General features: G+C 36.8%; 2 protein-coding genes across 14 annotated transcripts in view; one reads left to right on the top strand and one right to left on the bottom strand.

Moving 5' to 3' along the window:
• The first annotated feature begins 4345 nt into the window (after positions 1-4345).
• On the top strand, positions 4346-9962 carry LOC117295941 (COMM domain-containing protein 10-like). The gene is made up of 7 exons (XM_033778746.1): positions 4346-4562; positions 5403-5493; positions 5731-5841; positions 7149-7220; positions 7980-8063; positions 8964-9134; positions 9804-9962. Exons 1-7 carry the CDS (start codon positions 4534-4536, stop codon positions 9840-9842), a joined length of 597 nt encoding a protein of 198 aa, XP_033634637.1. The 5' UTR covers positions 4346-4533; the 3' UTR covers positions 9843-9962.
• Positions 9963-14728: 4766 nt separating this feature from the next.
• The window catches only part of LOC117295312 (semaphorin-6D-like), a 63594-nt gene continuing 57702 nt past the window's right edge, over positions 14729-20620 (bottom strand). For all 13 annotated transcript variants that reach the window (XM_033777870.1, XM_033777875.1, XM_033777871.1 and 10 more), the window contains one exon: positions 14729-16832. In XM_033777870.1, coding sequence (XP_033633761.1) covers positions 16408-16832 — 425 coding nt within the window. In that variant the 3' untranslated portion in view covers positions 14729-16407. The remainder of the gene's footprint in view (positions 16833-20620) is intronic.

Below are 20620 nucleotides of genomic sequence, written 5' to 3'. Positions count from 1 at the left end.
TAATATGTGCTTTTTGTAATGAATTACATCATTAAAATAAATGTTACTGAATGAATGAATGAATGAATGTATGAATAAATGAAAGGGTAATAATAATAATAATAATATTAATAATAATAATAATCATAATCATAATCATAATAATAATAATAATAACAATAATAATAATAAAACAGTATTTATATAGCGCAATATGAATTGGCATTCATCAAAGCGCTTAACAGCAAAATGAAAAGCATTACAAGAAAACAAAAACTTATATGCATATATTATTCCCCAATTAAATCACAAAACAAATAATTATAAAATTAGGCCAGACCAGCTGTTACCTACACGTAAATTAAATGAAACAATTAAAAATACCACAAACAACTAAAGGATCTGAAAATTACTCTTTACACTAAAAAGTAAAAATTATCAATATTAAAAGTAGGGTTAAAATACCTACATGTAAATGCTGAAAACTTACACAGAAACTATATATACACAGTCAGGGAAACAGGTTTTAATTACAGATAAAAAGATGGGTCTTTAGCAAAGTTACAAAAAACATCTAACGACTTAGCAGATCTTATGGACATTGGGAGCTCATTCCAAAGTTTGGGAGCAACAGCTGAGAATGATCTATCGCCATACGATGTTGATGTTATGGCAGGTTTCAGGAGAAGTTTGCTACTAGAGTTGCTGTTATCTCTAGGCCAACACTTCAATTATACTCTAGGCCTTTTCAGCTGTATTATACAAACCAATTTATCACTGACGTCTTTCCTCCATTGTGTACTCTGCTTTTTTTCCACCATCAGCTCTTTTCGCACTCTGTTCTTTTCTCCATCCAGTGTTCTTATCTCTGGTTTTCTCCTCCATAATTTTTTAAAAACTTCATCGATGTTTTTTTTTCTTCTCAGCGCTCGTAGTTTAGAGAAGTTCTTGGCAACAATCCATATTTTAAGCTTCAATAAAATTTATTATAGTATTTTTTGTTTTACTTTTATTTTTTATTTACAATTATTTTCCCCTCTTAACTTTTATTTGAATTTCGCTTTTTTTTCAATACACGATCAGTTGAAAATGTCTACATTCAAAATTGATGTAATGCTGATACTTAGGAGTATGTAAATATCAATTTAGCTTGTCTAAATTAACTGTTTCTATACTCCCAAACCAAACATTAATCATTAAATGAATGGTGACCATGTGCTGTTGTATTTACTACATGCAGTTTTCGATTAGGCCTACTTCTAAAACACTTATGGCCGTATCTCATACCAGTGAAAAGTGAAGGTATGTAAATTACACAAGTGAAATGTAACATTATGGCATTATAAGGTATAATCATGACAGCTCACGACTTGAAGCATCAACCCTGAAACAATTTTGGAATTTCCAGTAAGAGAGTCTCCTAACTTAGAGCATCATTGGCTTCGACCAATATGCACATCAAGAAATGCCAAGAAAGTGTGACTCCACCATCAAGAAACATGCACAAGCAAGGACAACATCAACAAGATCGCAGAACATCTTGGAGGGAAAGGGTGTTACGAGGGGTGGGACTCTGCAAGAGAACGGGTTAGATCTTCTCTTACACTTTGCAGTCTTCATCTTGTCTTGGTCTTGATCTTGAAAGGTTAACTTGCGTTATCCGACCTCCACTAAAAATTACGCTTTATCAATAAACTATTATTAAATTTTGTTTTTCTAGAAACGTAAGGTAAAAATGTACCGCGGTAACCCTTCTTCTAGGGTAAGACAAAACAAAATCAATGGAATTGGAATTACTTTAGGGTGGATAAATTGGTGGCGAGGTGCGGAAAATATTCCCCGTATTTACTGCAAGTTGTTTGGAAATAAAGGGGGAAATAAAAGCCAACGCTGTTTTTTTGTAAAGAGGTGAATCGCCCAATTGGCGAGCTTTAGTGGAGGGCGGATATACGGCAAAGTTTTCCTTACCTTGGTCCTTTGTTGTACGTCAAGATCCATAGATAAAACACATACGCATACCATTAGACCTTCAACTCATCTGGTTACAGTTTTTAGAAAGACGTCATCTGCACAAAAAAATAATGTTTCATCATCTTGCAACTTTTTTTTCTGGCCCTTTTTCTAGCAGTTCTGGCCAAAGATAGTGCACATGTGGGTTCGTCTTCTCGTAGTCTACTTCAAGTAGTCTACTGCAAACTCCTTGATACAGAACACCACTTTGCTTTTAAAAAAGGCAAGTTTAGTCCATGCTGAAACATCTCTGAATGTACATCACTAGCTTCTGGCAAATTGTGATAAATTTATCAGAAAAGTTCGTCAGAAATAACAATATTTGCAAATCCCACAGTAGAGCCAGGTCACGATGCTACCCATTCCTCCATTGCCAACACTGAATAAGGCTTCTTTCGCCACAATTGAGTTTGAGATGAGAACACTGTGCAAAAAAAATCCTTCTTTGCATAACTATAAGCAGATCTCCAATGAGGCAACGTTCTGAATTAGTTAACCCAGTCCCAGGTATGTACTGAATGAACAAAGTAAAAGTCTCATTCCCAGCTGGCTTATTTAATGTGTTCCCGGGCCGTAACAAATAGCGGCACGTGGACCTAAAAAGAGTTATATAATAGAACCATTGAGAAAATGGTACACCCATCGTCTAAATAACACGTGTCACGCACGCATTACCAGTTCACACAAACAGTTTTGCATGTATTATCGTTAGAGGGATTCGAACCTGGTGGGTCAGCCCAGTATTTTAACGAGTGTGTATTGTAAAGAGAGGCTAAAGAGATAGTCTTGGTGCAAGACGTTTCTCGTTTCCCTTTTCACGCACACCGCGGCCAATTCACCAACAGCGCCCGCACCGACTCAATCCGCACCGACTCACGTGACTTAGGCCGTGTCCGAATTGGCGACCTTGGCTACAGCTACGGCTAGATCAGCGCGTCTGTCAGTGTTGAAGAATAGCAGACGCGCGCGCCCTAGCCGTAGCTGTAGCCGAAGTCGCCAATTCGGACACGGCATAAGTTCCTAAGTCACGTGAGTCGGTGCGGATTGAGTCGGTGCGGGCGCTGTTGGTGAATTGGCCGCGGTGTGCGTGAAAAGGGAAACGAGAAACGTCTTGCACCAAGACTACTAAAGAGAGCGCTCTCACATTGTGGATTCGTTTGCGTGGATTACAGTCTACTTTAGAATGTTGTTTCAGACAAACTGCCTGGTATAGTGGTAGGCTATTCGTTATGACAAAAGCCACCAAATATGTGCGTGGATTCATTGGAATTGACTATGGTTCACATTTTTCTCACAACCTGCAGCGATCACAACCTACACAGTGTTCAAAGAATTCACTTGGTGATTCTGCATTTTTAAACCATTCGAGTTTAATCTTATGTGCCACCCTCAAGGGCGTCAATCAGGGGAGGGACAGGGGGACAAGTCCCCCAATTGTTGAGGGGTGTGGGGGGGGGGGGGGGCACACAATGTCCCCAAATGTTTTTGACCAACTTATCATGAAACTCAAGTATTGTACTGTGCATAAAAAATATAAAAAATACATGTATACACTTTTGAAGTGGCTGCCGAACAAAAAATATATGATTCTGGGGAAAAGGTTCAGATGTTTGGATAGCTTATGGATTCAACTTTCATATGACACCTAAACGTCAGAAAACAATAAATGCTTGTGTGAGCACTCCCTGGAGAATAAGTAGCCGACATCTTGGAGAGAATTTTGTACGCTCAAGGACTAATTACCTATCACAAATTGGAAGGCTACTGCTCAACCTAATTTTCATACCCTTTACAAAAGTTAGCAGTGCTCACCCGATCATAGTATTTTCGGCCTTTTTGGTGTGATATTAAAGTTGAGTCCATAAGCTATCCATACATAATATAAACCTTCCCCCCCGGAATCAAATATTTTTTATTCGGCAGGCATTTCAAAAGTGTATAGTTTTTGGAGACACCCTGTATTATTGTGTAAAACGACCTTTGTCCCGCCATTCGGCATCAATCCTCTGGGAAACGGATGACACCACTTTTTGAAGGGTGGGGGACACTATATCAAATGTCCCCCCTCAAAATTGGCTTAAGATTGCACAACAGAGCATCTACAATGCAAAATTTTCCCGGGCCCTTATGCGGGCCCGGACCCCACGCCGTAAAGGTTTCACACCCAAATGCTCCATCATTGACAGTTTCAAGCACCTCCCCTCTCAATAGAATGGGAGGGACGTGTCACTGTTCCCCCTTTTTGAAGGGTGGGGGGGACACAATTTATGTCCCCATGCCTTTGACCTCCTTTATTATGAAACTCAAGTATTGCACTGTGTAAGACCAATCTATAGTAATGTGGGCGGGGCGAAAACATTTTTCAGCATGGTAAAGGCCACTATGCAATTTCTATTAGCCTTTAACCCTGCAAGAAAAAGAAATTATCGGCCACTTTGACGACAGAAATGTCACCACCTCTTACTGCATGGATTCTAAAAATTTTGAATCTGCAGATGGAAATTCTGGCCCAATACGCGGCTAATTTTAGTCTAGTTTGTCAACATGGCGTTAATGTTCACTAAAACTGCGAGGTATGTGTTTTGTTTTGTTTATCTTAGTCAGCTAGGAGAAAAGTTTGCTTGTGATAGATAGATGTCCAAGATAAATAAACTATTGTTGGTTTAACTGAACTCTATTCAAGTAAATAATCACATATGAAGTGTGTTAAACCATGGGTTTTATTTAGAATGAGTTCCACCTTGCGTAATGTACTTTTTAGGATATGGCCCGGCTCCCAGACACCCATAGGGCGACAACAATGTAATTTTTCATAGTTTTTTAAGAACCACCCTAAGTAAATGTAAACATTAGCAGAGCACATCCGGATTTTGAGTTGTCCATAGACATGATGGACCTCCATTTGATGCCTTGGTGCCCGTCATGATCCAGAAGAATTTTACAACTTCCTCATAAAAATATGGTGCCCTTTGTTATTACCAAGAAGAAAATGCCTTGGTGCCCCATGGCCATGGCCATCCCTTTCCATTTAAAAAACGAAGCATACTGCCTACACAGGCTAGGCCTGGGCCCAATTTCATGGCTCTGCTTACCGTAGGCACAGAAACAGGGAATGCTATGCTTATTATGGCAAGCGTATTTCACGGGTTATTCATGGGTTAGCGACAGCGGCAAATTTTGGTTTCTGCGCGTTCGTACTCCTCATACTAGGGCTAGGCATTCGCTTACAAGGCTAACTTGTGCATGTAACTTGTAAGCAGGGAATTGTGATCGTAAGCGCAGAATTTGGCGGTAAGCAGAGCCAAGAAATTGGGGCCTGGTGTGGTGAACATTTGGGCTAGTTTGGGTGACCACAAACATACAAAACCTGTGCCATTTTTTATTGATGGTCACTTTTCTTATTGTTTTTGAAGCATTAAAAAGGCAGTGGAGTTCATTAACAACATAGACGCAGCAAAGTTTCCCAGGCTACTCTCCAGAATTTTACAGAAACTCCACTTGAGAGTAAGTAAATTTTATTTATTTTAGATTTAAGAACTCAACACTTATCATGGAAGAGTAGGGGTAAACCCCATTGTTTCTGGTTCACATAGCAAGCACCCTTGTTGACAGGTTTCCTCAGGTTTGTGAGTTACAGTGATTAAGTTCACATATGGAGTAGACCCTTTCCTTGGTTTCATTACCAGATATATTATACAATGTAAATAATTCTGTTTATCCTCATTTCAACCTTGTGCCCAGGATGAACACTCCTTCTCAGAGGAGGAGCAGGAGAAACTCCAAGTGGCCCTTGGCCTTGAAGGAAATGACCTTCAACTTGTTTTAGAAACGACAGCATTCATTCTAGAACAGGTAAGTGACTTCGGCTATGGCTGCTTGCTGCTGTGTGGCGATATGCCTTTCAGCAAGCCAGCTATAGCCACTGCCGATGCTGTCAACCTAAGACATCGCCTAAGCTTTATAGATAAATAGTTAAGTCTCGACTCAAGCAAGCAAAGACTCCATTTATGTTGCAAGTTGTACCTCTTGTTCCAAATTAAATTTTGATAATCAAAGAGTGTCTTGTGAACAATTTACAACAGTTTATGTTATTTGAGAGATTGTCATTTAGTAGTCTCAAACTGGCTTTCAAAGGATGCTTACATAAGGGAATCAATGTGTGGTGAAGAGGTTTTCAACTAGTGGTTTAATCTCAACGCAACGAGGCCTGGTTCTTGATAATTTTACCAAGACGAAGTGGAGGTAAATTATAAAGAACCAGGCCTCGGTGGGTTTAAACCACTTGTTGAAAACCGATTCAACACACTTTGATTCCCTTTCATAAATACCTTTTCGGTCAAAAAACATCAACAATTATGGTCATAAGTAAAATAAATGCAAAAATTAAAATTGTTCAATGATTTCTTTCAACACAACACCCCTCCAGCTCTGAAATGGTAATGCCCAGTCAAGGCCCTCGGGTAAACAACTCCTTATAAGGGAATGCTGTGCGTGTCGCGCGTATCGCGTAATGTGGCACAACTGTCTCGGCCGTTGCTCTCGACCAATAGGAATGAAGAAACTGTCTTATAAGCACAGGTGCAAACGCGCATGTCACGCCCATGTTTCAACACTTTGTACTGGTCATAAACAAAGGTTTATACACGCGCTGTCCACCAATAGGAATAGCGAAACTATCTGAGGTATTTATAAATGTACTTTTAAAAGTGACTTTGTGCACATGCGGATGTGCATACAAAATTTGTAAGATTGAAAATATAAATATTACAGAAGGTCACGGTGAAAGCTAAACAATTTTAAGAAATGAGTCAAACATTTCAGTTTGATCTAGTGAGTCCAACCAAACCCAATGTTTGAAACTGTCAAACCATGTACGACTTTTCTTCCCTACTATTTTCTTAACTTTCTCAGATTATTTTGCGTCACATTACGTAGGATCACATGAAGTAGGGATACTGGTTTTTGACAATTACCAATGTTATTGGCATGTTGTAATAGCACTTTAGCTTTGTTGTTGTTGCTCGGTCAGGTACTGCTGGAACTAACGTTAACACTGGTGATTCACACTGTGATTTTCTTCATCTTTCCTTCCTCATAAAAGCTTAATGATAATTTAGAAAGAAATCTTGATTTGTAATTGTTGTTTGTTTGACATGTAGGCAGCTTATCACATAGCTAAGCCAACAGTACTTGCCCAACAGCTGCAAACTCTTGGACTGGAAGAGGATAAGGTAATTTTATGCCAAATTTTGTCAGTTTGGGAGAAACATTATTGAATTTGGAGAGACAAAGGTTTAAGCTTAAAAAAGAATGAAACATCATTTTGTTTTTAAAACAAACTGTTTTGTTGGCAATTCTTTTGTAAACTGAAATGTTAGCTCTTGACTCCAGATTTTCATAGAGCTGCTTATTTAAGCACAACAAATTGTGCTCACCAGAATAAGGTTACCAGCCAAAATACCATACCAGTATTAAGGTCTTTAAATGGTGTTCTACTAATTTTTGCTTAGCAGCAAATTGTGAAGCAAACTTTTTAGCTCCATGAAATTGGGCCAGGTTCTGGCTAGGACAAAAATGATATGGGTCAATTTTTATAGACTAATTTGCAAATACTTTTTGCAGGCACATTTGCCATGGAAAGAGGGTGCATGTGTCTCATTCCACAGCTAATGTGCACTTAAAAAGTATTTGCAAAGTAGTCTATGATGCTGCTTAGAACAGAATTCTGCTTCTGTGATTAGCGGAGCATGAAATCTGGCCCTGTTGAATTATAACAATGTCAAAACTCACATGCCACATGGCACTTTTGTTTATATCATTGGTTTTGTACATTCTGTAATGTTTAAGAATTTTATATGACACTGCCTCAGAACTTACAATAATCTTTGCTGTAAAAGATCTTCCTACTCTTTTTGAGAAAAAATAAAAAGATCTTAAATAAATTGTTCGTCTGAGGCATCAAGTTTATGATACTTTTTCCCCTTTTCCAGGTCTCAGTGTTTGTCAAAGCATGGACATCAAGTGGGAAGGGTGTGGTGGAAAACCTCCGCCAGAGAACGCTAGCACCCAACCAGGTTGGACAAATTATCTTGTTATTTCAATGTGAGGTTGGGGTGTAGTAATAATAATTCACAATAATTTCACAAAAATCGTCTCAATTATAGTCCTTTACATAGACTTTTATCATAGTGCAGCCATTTGTTCTGTCACCAAACCGAGGGCTGCAAGGGCAAAGTAGTCTGGTGTCATTTTGGTATTATGAGATTTGGTATTAACTACTGATATTGAAGACAGGGACCTAACAAAGACGGTGGTCGAATAATAAAGGTCCATAGGCTCTTTGTTGTGTAAAGTTAAAGTTTTGGTTACCTTTGCAGAAATCTTATGGATTTTTACTAAATCATATACAATTCAAGAGCAAAATTCTCACTAGTGCGTTCACCGTCACATGTTTACCAACAGTAGGTGCCAGAATTCTCAACTGGGTATTGGCAGTTGAGAAACTAGTTCAATTTTCCAATACCCCAGGGGAGCTAATGGACTGTCCACCCTCAAACCATGTTAAATTTATATATTGTAACAAAAAGTTCAAGAAATTTGATACCTTTTGTAGATAAAAATGTTTGGCCATGACATGAACGCCTGCTGACTGTGAATGAAGATGTATGTAAAATCGTAGAGCAATTTTTTTCAGGAGAGTTGCGTAAATCTGTTGTACATGATAGAATCATTTTCGTCTCTTGAAGACAAACATTATTTATGTGACATTGTTTTACTCATTTCTCAAAAACTGCAATACCTCAGCAATAAATACTTTAACGTGGTTTTCTATCATTATTGTCTTCAAACCGTGTAAGGTTAATGTAAATCTATGGACATTGTGTTTTGTGTCACACAAAAAGTACCAAAACCCTTTAATGGCCTGACATTTGGACTCTAACAGAGTCTTCCTGATAATTGTTTTCAATCCACAGCTGGAGGGGGTCAACTGGAGATTGAACCTTCAGATGGGACAGGCTTCCCAGACCAAGATGAAGATTCCTAACGCCATGTTTGAGATGGTCGTTGCTGGCAGTGATCCCGACCAGAAAGAGAAGATCAGGATGGAATTCAGCCACGATGAACTCTTTGAATTCTACAACAAGGTAAAACAGTTTGGGGTACAGTAATTTGCAGACGAAAAGTTTGAAAAGGGTGCCCAGATCTTAGGAGGTACAGTCGTCTTTCATTATAACATGGTCACTTGGACTGCCCAAACAACCTCTTTACAACAGGAACGTTGTGATAGGAGGACAGCAAAATCAAGACACATAAGACAAAACCAAGAAGCAAAAATGAGATCGATGACTTCAAAATGTACTCTTTATAAGCAGAACCTCTTCTTAAAAGTGCTCTCTTTATCATGAGCTGACCGTACATTGAAATGATTGCATTTCCACCTTTTCCATCTAAGAGCCAAACTTATTTCCTTTGGAGAAAGACACAGCTATTTTTTGTTTACCAGGCTGACTTGAAAAACGTCTAAAATCTGCGAAAAGTCTGAAATTTCTCATCTCTGCTTGTACCACTTGTATGAGGGGTGGGGGCAGTTAGTTTGAGCCCGGAGTGTTTTTAACTGAAGACTTGACCACCAGAACTTACATTTGACAAGCTAACCTGCTCGGTCATGACAACCTACTCAATCCAATATGCAGTGTGCCCCGCCCCTCTCCTCCCGGATCCCCCCCAGTAGTTTCTTGTCATGGTATTTGGTGGAATTTTAGCGTTCAGGCAATTTCTAAAACTCAAAATAATTTCATTGTTTGTTGTTGCAGTTGGAAGCCATTCAAGGCCAGCTGGACTCAATGAGCTGAAGATGTGAACGAGGAAGAAATGCTATCAACTTTCCTGAAAGATGTTTTATATTCACATCATGTATAGTCTTTTTTTGATGGACAGAAATTTATGATCTTTGTAAATTGTATATTTTACAAGAAAAAAACCCCACTTAAAGATGCTATGTCAGATTTTTGGCCGATTTGACCCCAAAATTTGATGGGCGTCGAGAAAGTTACAAGCTTTCATTTGAGCCATTGCTCGAAAAAGTCCGCCAGTAGTAGCAGTGAAATAAAGTGCTCAAAATTAGTTTTTGTCGGGATCCCGACAATATATCACGTGACCAATTCTTATGTGTTTTATAAGAAACGTTTTAAATTTTTGTCATGGTTCCTGACCATTAAAAGTAAAAGTTAAACTTGTTTTCGTTAGAGCGGGTGATATTCTTTGAAATACCATTCACTCAAAAAAAATCTATTATTTAATGTTTGGGGCCAAAAATCTTACATACATATAGCATCTTTAATATGTTGAATTATTTTTTAAATGAAAAGTGGGAAACAGTATGTTTACTAATCCAATGTGTTAAAGGTTTGAGTTGATCTGACAGGGAGGTCAAAGGGCAAGCTATATAGCCCTGTGTTGGCAATCTCCCTAATATTTGTTTGTTTGGAAGGGGGGGGGGGTGCTTGTTGGCAACCATTCAAACTGTAAGTCCTGTTTAGCCAGAGATCGTACCCAAGTTTTTGATATTTGATAAACTTGTTTTAACTCATAAGAACATCAACGCATAAGAACATCAGCTTTTAGTTGGTAAGACACTGCTCTAGAAATGCAAAGGTCATATGTTCGAATCCCGACCAAGTAAAATGCCTGTGATTTTTTCACAGAGCTAGGGGAAACTACAGAGTATACAGTGCTAAATTACATCAGTGTATATGGGTAATAACACCAAAATTAATAACAACTTTCACAACTTAAGTTTCTTTTTTGCTTCTATTGCATCAATGGTTTATTATTCACAGGAAAATGTGTTTGTCCCCAAATAGGCACAGTATGTATAGCTTTACTAAACATGCTTACTACATCAGTCAGGAGTGATTTAATAATACATGTATGTACATTTTTGTTTTATATCTGATTAAATCATTTATGAAGACACCTATATATCACTGTGTTGTATTCTCCTTGTTTTTCCACTTGCATGAAAAGGAATTTCTAAAATGATATTCAACCGTTTTAAAAAGTCAACATGGTTTTACAATGGAATATTTCTGAACAGCAGACAGAAAACAAATTTAACTAATAATGCATGTTATAAAAGCACATCTTGAAACTTTGAAACAAACGTCAAACAAAATGCACCCAATAAAAAGATTTATTTGAAGGATTTTTAGTTTTTTAATAAATCAATTCATAACGACCCTTTTCCTTTTGTCTTAGTATCGGCAATGCATTTAACAGGTGACTGCAACGAGTGTTGTAATTTAATTTATGCTTATTAGCAATTAATTAGACCTGGAGCCAATTTCATCAACTTGCGCATAGCAGAGAAGTTCCAGTGTGAATTTATTTTAGTTATGACAAGTTAAAATATGGGTAATCTTGGCACTTTCTTCGCTAAGCCAAACAGTGTTTGCTTAGCAGGTATACAAAGTGGCACCAGGCATGTGCTACTCCAACAATATTTAATTTACGAACAGTGTTTTACTTTCAACTTTGACTTTGATTGACTTAGCAGCTGCGGCTTTGGCTTGATCATCATGTGAAGATGCATTGAACCATAGGAGGCTTAAAGCCACAGCCGCAGCCACAGCTGCCAATTCTGACCAGTCTTAAATTCCAAGAAAGATGGAAATAAGTTTAAATTAACTGGCAACTGACCAAGACCGAACAAATGAAAGCCAAGAATGGATATTGGCTTTATTTTGTTTGTAAATATATATTATATAAATGTCTTACTAACACGAACTCCCTCCAGTTTGCAAAGTCAATGCTACGCACCTTGCACTCAAAGTAAGAATATTTTCCTAACCGATGATCTTGGTCAACTGCGCACTGCAAAACAGCCAACCTCAAATTTAAAACTTTAAAAAGAACAACTATGATAACACAAACAGCACTTCATAGAGGCCCGTTAAAACGCAACAGAAATCAAAACAAATTAAACATGGCAGTGATCCAAAACGAAGACACAAAAACAATATATTTGCTTTAAAATATACAAAATATTTATACATTATCTGTAAGCGTGTGCCAAGAAGCATAGTAAAAAAACAAAAGCCTATTGTAAAGAATAGAATGTACAATTTAATGATATAAAAATAAGACATCTAACATTTCAACACAAAATCCAAAAAGAAAGGTGAAAAATAACGACAAACACAGACAAAAATTTAAATTTAAAAGTGCAAGACTGGAGTGATTTCTACTCTAATTATTTCTTTGGGAGACTTTATTAAGTATCTTAAACCAAGATTATTCATTTATTTATTTATTTGAAATATTATTTACTGAACAAAACAGAAGTTCAGTATATTTTACGTTCGAGGCCAAGTTTCTTATTTACTTTGAAAACCAGTCTGAATAAAGATTCAATTCCAATTGGTTTTTATTATTCCATTAATATATGTTTATTTTCAGCCTTCTTGTGTTTTTGTGTTAAGCGATAAAAGTTTGAACTGTTATAACTGAACTTGTTTTTAATGATAGATCTGTGTCTTTAAACAATAATCCAAATTCTTGCCAAGAAGAAAAACTAAGAACAGGAGAATTTTCACATCCTTTATGAACATTTACAGATGGCTTTTGCATAGAATAAGGAAAATAATATGTACACAGGACATAATACATGTATAAGGACACACTTCTGACTTTTCTATGTACATTTCACACAATGTCCATAAATAATTAACGTTGAAAGGAAAAAAAAATCAGGAGTAATTAATTCTGTATTGTTCTTTAATGAGCATGTTTGTATCTCTGACTCCAAAACCTTTTAATAAATCAAATTTTCCCTACTCTAGAGCTACACTATCGGCCAAAATGTTTTGGACACCTGACGAAGAACGTACACACCCCATCTTTAAGTTTAGAGCAATGATATATTGTTTTCAGCGTACATGCTATTTGTGAGGACAAGCACTTATTGGTTCAATTCTTACAGCCTTTTGTGTTTCAGTGTTTATATCTTGTGTATAGTTTTTACGATGCCTTCTGTACTATAAGAATATACGGAATGTCTTAAAATACAATACATTTGGGATTCTATGCTCTTTCAGTTACAGATTTGACTCATGAATTTAAAAAAAGATACAAAAATTGGCAAAACAAAAAAGAAAAACCTTAAATTTCAAATAAATAAAATAAGTTTTAACACTCATTCATAATTACCGTATATACAAATTAAAAAAAATTCATTTTTAAAAATCTACTGTTAAAAAAAACTGTACACTTAATATAATTTGGTATTTTTTTTGAGTTTCACACAAACAACCACACCACAATCGCCACCAAGCCTTGGCCTGTTTGTCATTTTCCCTTGTTCTAAATCCTATGACAGCCTACACAGTGCAACTACCAACCACCATGTCTTGTATACATTGCCCAATTGACCCTATGCACAACGCACATGCATGTGCGTATCCTATCCGCCATTTTGGGTGTCAAAAATGCACACAAAAGGATGGTACCCGTTATAAAGCACCTCCAAACATTGCGTGCAACCATTTCACCCTTTTGGGGCCATGTTTTGTGCATGTTTTGACACACAAAATGGTGGACGTGTATGTGTGCTCTGCGCGTTGTGCATAGGGTCTATAATGTGACAGGTTGAGCACCCCCCCCCCCTTTCCAACTGTTCCTATACTCTAACCAACTCTTCCCCTTTTTGTACTGAAGTCCTTCCTCTGACCAGAAGAATCTCCAAGATTCCCAAAACAAATAGAGGGGTGGGGGGTTGCACGTGCCACATATCGGTCAAAGTATTGTCATGAAACGTAAGAGGGAAATCAACAACAACAGCCAAAAACAAAAACATTTACTAGTGAGAATTTTTTTTTAGTTCATGCTTAGTGCATGTTATGTCAAGCCTTCTTGGAAAAAATTAAAAAAACATTTGAAAACTCAAGCGAAAAATGAGTGCTCCAAAAATGAAAAATTATTTTCACTTTATGTTGATTTAATTTCATTTTGTGTTCTTGTAGCAGAGCCACAATTGTCTTCTTGCTGAAATGAACATTTCAAACAGTTAATGCATATTTCATTTAAAGGAACGTTACAGAATTGGTAGAAACAAAAAATCGTGAAGATCACAGATTTACATAAAACTTACATGTCTAATGATGATGATAGTAGAAAATATCCCTTGAAATATTTATGTCTGAAATGTCTTATTTGATTAGAAATAAATAATCTAACTTCGCGTTTGGAGATTATCGCTCTGCGAGCGTTTTATCCATTTTTATTTTGGCATCGATGCAATGCAAAATTTGTAATCGGTTTTTCACTATTCTCTTGTGACCCAGATGGCCGATCGATCTCAAACTTCTACAGGTTTGTCAGTTTATGTAAATGGTTGATTACATAAAGTGCTTACACTGACAGCAACTGTTTTTTATAGCAAAAACCAATTCTGTAATGTTCCTTTAAGAATTCTCATATTAATTTTTTTCCAATTGTTATTTTGTCTGTGTCCAGTTCAGCAAGTATGAAAGGCATAAAATTTCATTGACTGCCACTACTTTTAATGCACGATAATTTTTTTAATATTCAATAGGAAAATTTCATAAGATTTCTTTAAGAGTCAAGTGGTTAGGACGAACAAACTTGGTATCTTACAAACTACAGGCATGATATAGGGCCCTTGGAAGATGTAAAACAATTTTACTCAGTATGTGATGAAGGCCTTAATAGGCTATTTAGATTTTTTTTTTTTTTTGGGGGGGGGCAAGAAAAATTGAAATCAGATGAATCCTTACTCCCCGACTTCAAACCTCAAACTATCCTCTTTTCTTCACACCAACATGTTTGGACTTGGATAAGATTGGTATGCCTGGCCTAGTAATTAGCCAATGTGTTAGTTGCGCGGACAGTCCTCAATCCTCTGCAACCCACCAACTTCATAAAGAATATTGATTTGGAAGAGTTAGGAAGAATGCATGCCTGCATGTACCAACTTTCCATGATCCAAATGTTTCTTTGGGCTTACAGTCGTTAGTCCTCCGCCACCCTCAAACTTCATGAAGAAGATTTACGCGAATTTGAAAGGGTTAGAAAGAATGTTGGCCTATACAGGGACCAAATTTCCAATACCCCAAATTTTCTATCGACCTACAAGCCTCGGTCCTTTGCAACCGCGTCCAACTTCATGAACAGAATTTTGGAGGTTGTATTAGGGTTAGACAAAATGTCATGCCTGAAGATACCAAGTTTACAACATCCTAAATTATGTTTAATTACCTCCACGGGTGACTCTGAAAAGAATTCATTGTGAAAATGTCCCCTTTATTTTGTTTATTTTTAGACATCTACTACCACATTACACTTTTTCACCTATATACATGAATACATTGCTGCAATCACTCTACAATAAAAAGAGTTTTCTGATTAATCAAGAAAAAAAACATACTTTATCGTCTTCTAGATTCTGACCACACTAACACCAAATACACAGACATGAGACATGAGTTCAAGGTAAGAGTCAGGCTAAATTGTAATACTGACACACAAGACTATCACCAAATCACAGTTTTTTAATTCATAAATTTATTTCCTCCGCCATCTTACAGTTCATGGTCGACGAAACATTTCACATTCAGCAAATATATACATGCTCTATCAATGTTTGCGTATTTTTGATTGTTTAAAAGCAGAGGCACAACGTTAGCTTCTTCTGTCCTCCATTTTGGTCCATCGACAAAGCCGACTTATTTATAGCGTTTTTTTTTTTTTCTTCTTCTAAATATGGTGCTGCAGGATTCACTGGTGCTGATGTGGCTTTTACAGGGATTCACCATAAATGATGTGGCTTTAAGGCAAACAGGTTAACATACACTGGACAAACACAGAGAAGGTTTTTAAGGAAGTGGTGCATAAATAAGCATTTGTGTACATCCATTCCAACAGACATTGCGTGGTCAATCCACAAACAGAACAGGGGATATTTTCCACTCTCATCGGTCAATTCAGCAGCTTGTCACTCCTGCTAGGTGGGTAAAGCATGGCAGGCCCATCTCAACAAAGACATCTTACAACTTGTTATTTAAGTACACTGTGCCGCAGACTGAAGTTTCTTATCTTGCCATATTAGGAGCAGTGGTCAAAAGCTCCACGCGGAGGCGTTCAGAAACAGCATTCACTAAATGGTTCAAGACATTGTTTAATGATTGCACTTGGTGCTGACCGCATTGACGTCTTCCACTCCAATCACTTGTTAACTTTCTGCAGGGCCTTGAAGATTATCTCCAATTGCACTCCCTTGCTCTTCTTTAAAACAAGAATATCTTCAATTGCAGTCCCTTGCTCATCGTTAAAAAACAAATCCCTTTATTTCTTTTTTGTTCTCATTGCTGCGTGGTGAACTGAGCAAAAGAACCTTTCTTTTCAGACTTCATGCTCTTGACCAAATGCTGTCCCGTCAGACCTCTTGAGCCAAATGTCTGAATCGTCCCCGTAGTGTTCTGAATCTGAGGCCCCCGATGCAGATGGTCTGCTCTCTGATTCGCTCGGAAGCCGGCCGAGCTCGCTAGGAGTACCGTCTGTCGTTGGCTGCCGAGGCACTAAGTAAGAAGTATCCATACCGTACGTAAAGGAGCCATTGGGCCGGTACGACCCACTGGAGTTCCTCCCATTGGGGGCGCTGTACGGTGGCTCTACGCTGGGAGTCAGCGAGTTGGTGCGTGACTGCGGAAGGCTACCGTTGCTTGGCATAGCTTTGATTGGTGACTGGTGCAGCGGGGTCATAAGGGGTGGCTTTCCGTTCTCTGAAGGGACGACCGTCTGGACGATATGGGGCGATGGTTTATAATCTGTTGGCAAGATAAACATTGACACATTAAAACACCATTCATTTAGTAAAACCAAACAGTGCAAACAGTTTATAAAAACAAAACAAAAACCATAAGCTAAAAAGCTGAAATGAGGATAAAGTGACATTCACTGCAATGACAACCAAGAACAAAATTCATTATGACATGGTAGGTAGAATATCATTAAAAATTTGAAGATTATCTGTAATAATTATGGGGAGAAGTGGGTAGATGAAATGGTGATAGTTATGAAGATCACTAACTAGGGATCATACAGTGTCAGTAAGGTTTAATCCGACATGCACGGTTGCCATGCAAAATTGGCAGGAACTAGATTAAAAGCGGCTGTTTGTTTGTAGATGAAGTGATGACATCACAAACATAATGCTTAATTATTGACTTATATGTCAATTGTCTGAATGTGTAGACCAGATTGAATTAAGGCAAGGGGCACAATTAGAACTATTTAAAGGATTATTGGACAATACAAAGGTATCAAAAAAAAGGAATCATATTAATTGTATTGCTACAAAATAATTATTAATTTACAGTTTAGAATACAACAGGACTAGTGATCTTTAATGGCATGTTAAACTCAGTTTGTAAATGCCAGAAGAAAAAAACATTGGCAGCAAAGGTTTGTGTAACACCCCGCTATTCATGAACAAAAAGTTTTTACATGATACTTTGTACATCATATTAAATCAAGTATGTGCAATCTAATTATTTTTTTTCATTGAATTCCTGATTTTGTCTTGCATTTGAACCTTTTCAACAAAACTATGATTCTCAGAACTAACCCCCCTTGATTACAGAACTTAAATCATCAGATGAATCTACATGTATGTATATCAAATTTGTAAACATTTTATGAAAAAAATTGTGAGACCACCGACTAATAAACATCAGTTTTTAGGTAAACTTTTTTAATTCCAGGCATATGTCCCTGGCTTTTGTTTTGTACTGTATATGTTTGTACTTTGTATGTGTTTTTATGCCGAATAAATAATAATAATAATAATAAAAAATAATGATATTTATGCTATGCATTTTTTGTCTTGGATATGGCCCATTTTTCTTTCCATCAGGACAGACATTTTGAATTACTTTAGGGTTCAGAGTAACATTAGAATGGGATTTTTAACTGAAAGGGAGCTCCGAGTTGTTAATATTAACAGTCACTTTGGAAACATAGAATCCACGAAAACTGCTAGTTGGTTTTAGTTTGGAGAAGTTCATCCAATATGCAACTGTATTATTAGTTTCCGACAATTTCTTACCAGACCGATGACTGATATTAAGTTCCTTTGTTCATGCATTCTATGATGATTGCAGACAAAATGCAATAATGTTCATTGCATAGTTGAAAGGAAATGAACAAATCAAATCAAAGAAATATAAAAGGAAATAAACCAGTTCGTCACGGTGCAAGAACGAAAGAAGCGGAAAAGAAGCGGAAAAGAAATCAGAAGAAATCATCATAAAACAACTTATAACAAATACTCATAGAGTAAAAACTATATGTATATTTCATTATTTAAAAATGTCTTTTTGATCATTCTTAATAGAGTCTGTGCTGAAAACAAGTTTGAAATTAGGATCCAAACTTTAATGAGGTATGTTGAACCTTTTGGTAACCTCTGGAGTTACAGATTTTAAGGAGCTTTTGTGAACAGTATCCTCAACAATAAAGAAGAGCATAATTTGTTTAAATATCATACATAAAAAAAATATAAAAAATTCCAATAAGAAGACAAAAAATCAAGGATACAGGCCAAATTTCAAATTTATCATTCCGTTTTTTTGAATATGACAATAATTCTGTTTAGCATACTGAACAAATATTTATAATATTGCCAATAACTATCCATGCCTAAACAAATAAAACACTGCAAACTTAAAAACTTAATGAATTTGTAAAAACTATTGTCATATTACAGCTGTAGGAGTTCCAATGCTTGACACCCGTCTCAAAAGTTACCTGGTTGTAATACTCACAAGTCACTCCAAACTCACCCTCTGAACTCTCAACTAAAACACCCCTCTATTTGATTGGTATGTCTCAAAAGCAATGAGAACTAACAACAAACATGTGGACTGTGGTAGCTATTCTATCTGTTATCCGGTTAGTTAGGTTGTTCTGGTTAGTTTACCTTGCTACATCTAGTTATGAAAAGCCCGGTTATAAAATAACAAAAAACTAAATGACTCTGAAGTAAACTCAAATAAAAGTTAAAAGAAGATTCTATGAACTAAAAGATAAATCTAGTTAGATTGTTGAACAAAAACAAAAAACAAGTACGCTATAAAACACTAACAGTAAAGCAATCTTGCATATTTGGCAACTATGAATATGTCAGAAATCCATTGAACCATCTTTTCCCGCAACAAATAAAACAAACCATCCTAAAGACTTTGAGAGTGATGTGTATCACAGCTAAAGAAAACTTCTTACATAATATAATTAAACAATTGGTACTCCTTAAATGTAAGGAGAAAAAACAAACGTTTCCAACTTATTAAATTGAAGCAAAAGCAAGGTGCGCCACTGATAATCATAACATTTGGTGAACGAGGAAACAAAGTAAAATCTGCATCAATCATGTTCTTCTTGGGTTCATTACTCGACAACCAAACAAAACAACATCGCGTTCCTGCCAGACCAAAGTCCAATTTTGGCTTGCTTTGACATTCGGAGCCTGTTGCTTTACTTCACATGTTAGTGAGAAAGTTGAGCAATAACACCACCATTGAAGCCTTGGCCAAATTCCACGGAAAATTAACGACGACGTGAATCCGGGCTCAAAATAAACTCCAACAAAGTGCAGTCAACACAAACAATTAAAATGTACTTAAAAACCAAACTAAACAGACTGTGTTTGCGCTAAAACAAAATAGAAAGAAATTTAATTGGCATCCTGACAGTCAGCGTTGTTCTTTGAAGATTTACTTCTTTATAAACGAAAGCAAACTTTGAAATAAATTCGCCGGAGTGCTTCACAAAATTCGCAAAGACAAATTAATCTGTTAGCCCGACGCATTTACATTCAAAGTTATCCTACCAATTACTGCTTGCGGTTGGTCGATTTAGACGACATCCGATGTTCTACATGAAGACAAATACAATTAAAAGTTTTGAATTGTTTGCTTCCATGTTAAAAGCTTCTTTTTCATATCAAGCACATTTAAGACACACACATTTTCTCTTCGGTAATTTTTAGGGCCGTCTTGCTCAACTTCTCTCTACGTGACACCAGTCTGCTGATGATCAACTTCTTTGTATAGATGGAACAAGACAAACACTTTTCAAGAGAATGGGAACACTCTTAACAAGGACAAAAATGTACACGGCACACGTAACCAGTAATACCCCATTCCACTAATTTGCTCAATTCATGTAACCCTTTACCTTTAAGCAATTCTTCAAATCCCTCATGTAAACTTCCTTCCAAATTTAAGATTTATAAACTTGTTTGTCTTCATCCCAAACTGTTTACTTTATTTGACTCAATTCCAACACTTTTGAAACAAACAATACACTTTGTTTTTTTCTTTTGCTGCAAAAAATAGAGAATTGTTTCATCTTTTTTAAAACAAAGATTTACGAAATCATACCTTGAACACAAAGCAGCATGAGCCTGCATTGGTGTTAGTGGAAGTAGATGAGGGCACTTATGGTGGCAATCGGAAAACAAGAGAGGCATTAGTTAGTATTCTGACTTCATTACATTATACCCGTATCCCAACAACTACTACAGTGCTACCAAATGGCAAGAGTGCAGTGAGGC

The sequence above is a fragment of the Asterias rubens genome, chromosome 10 (assembly GCF_902459465.1).
Source record: "Asterias rubens chromosome 10, eAstRub1.3, whole genome shotgun sequence".
Taxonomy (NCBI): Eukaryota; Metazoa; Echinodermata; class Asteroidea; order Forcipulatida; family Asteriidae; genus Asterias; species Asterias rubens.
This window is presented reverse-complemented; position numbering and strand designations above follow the sequence as displayed.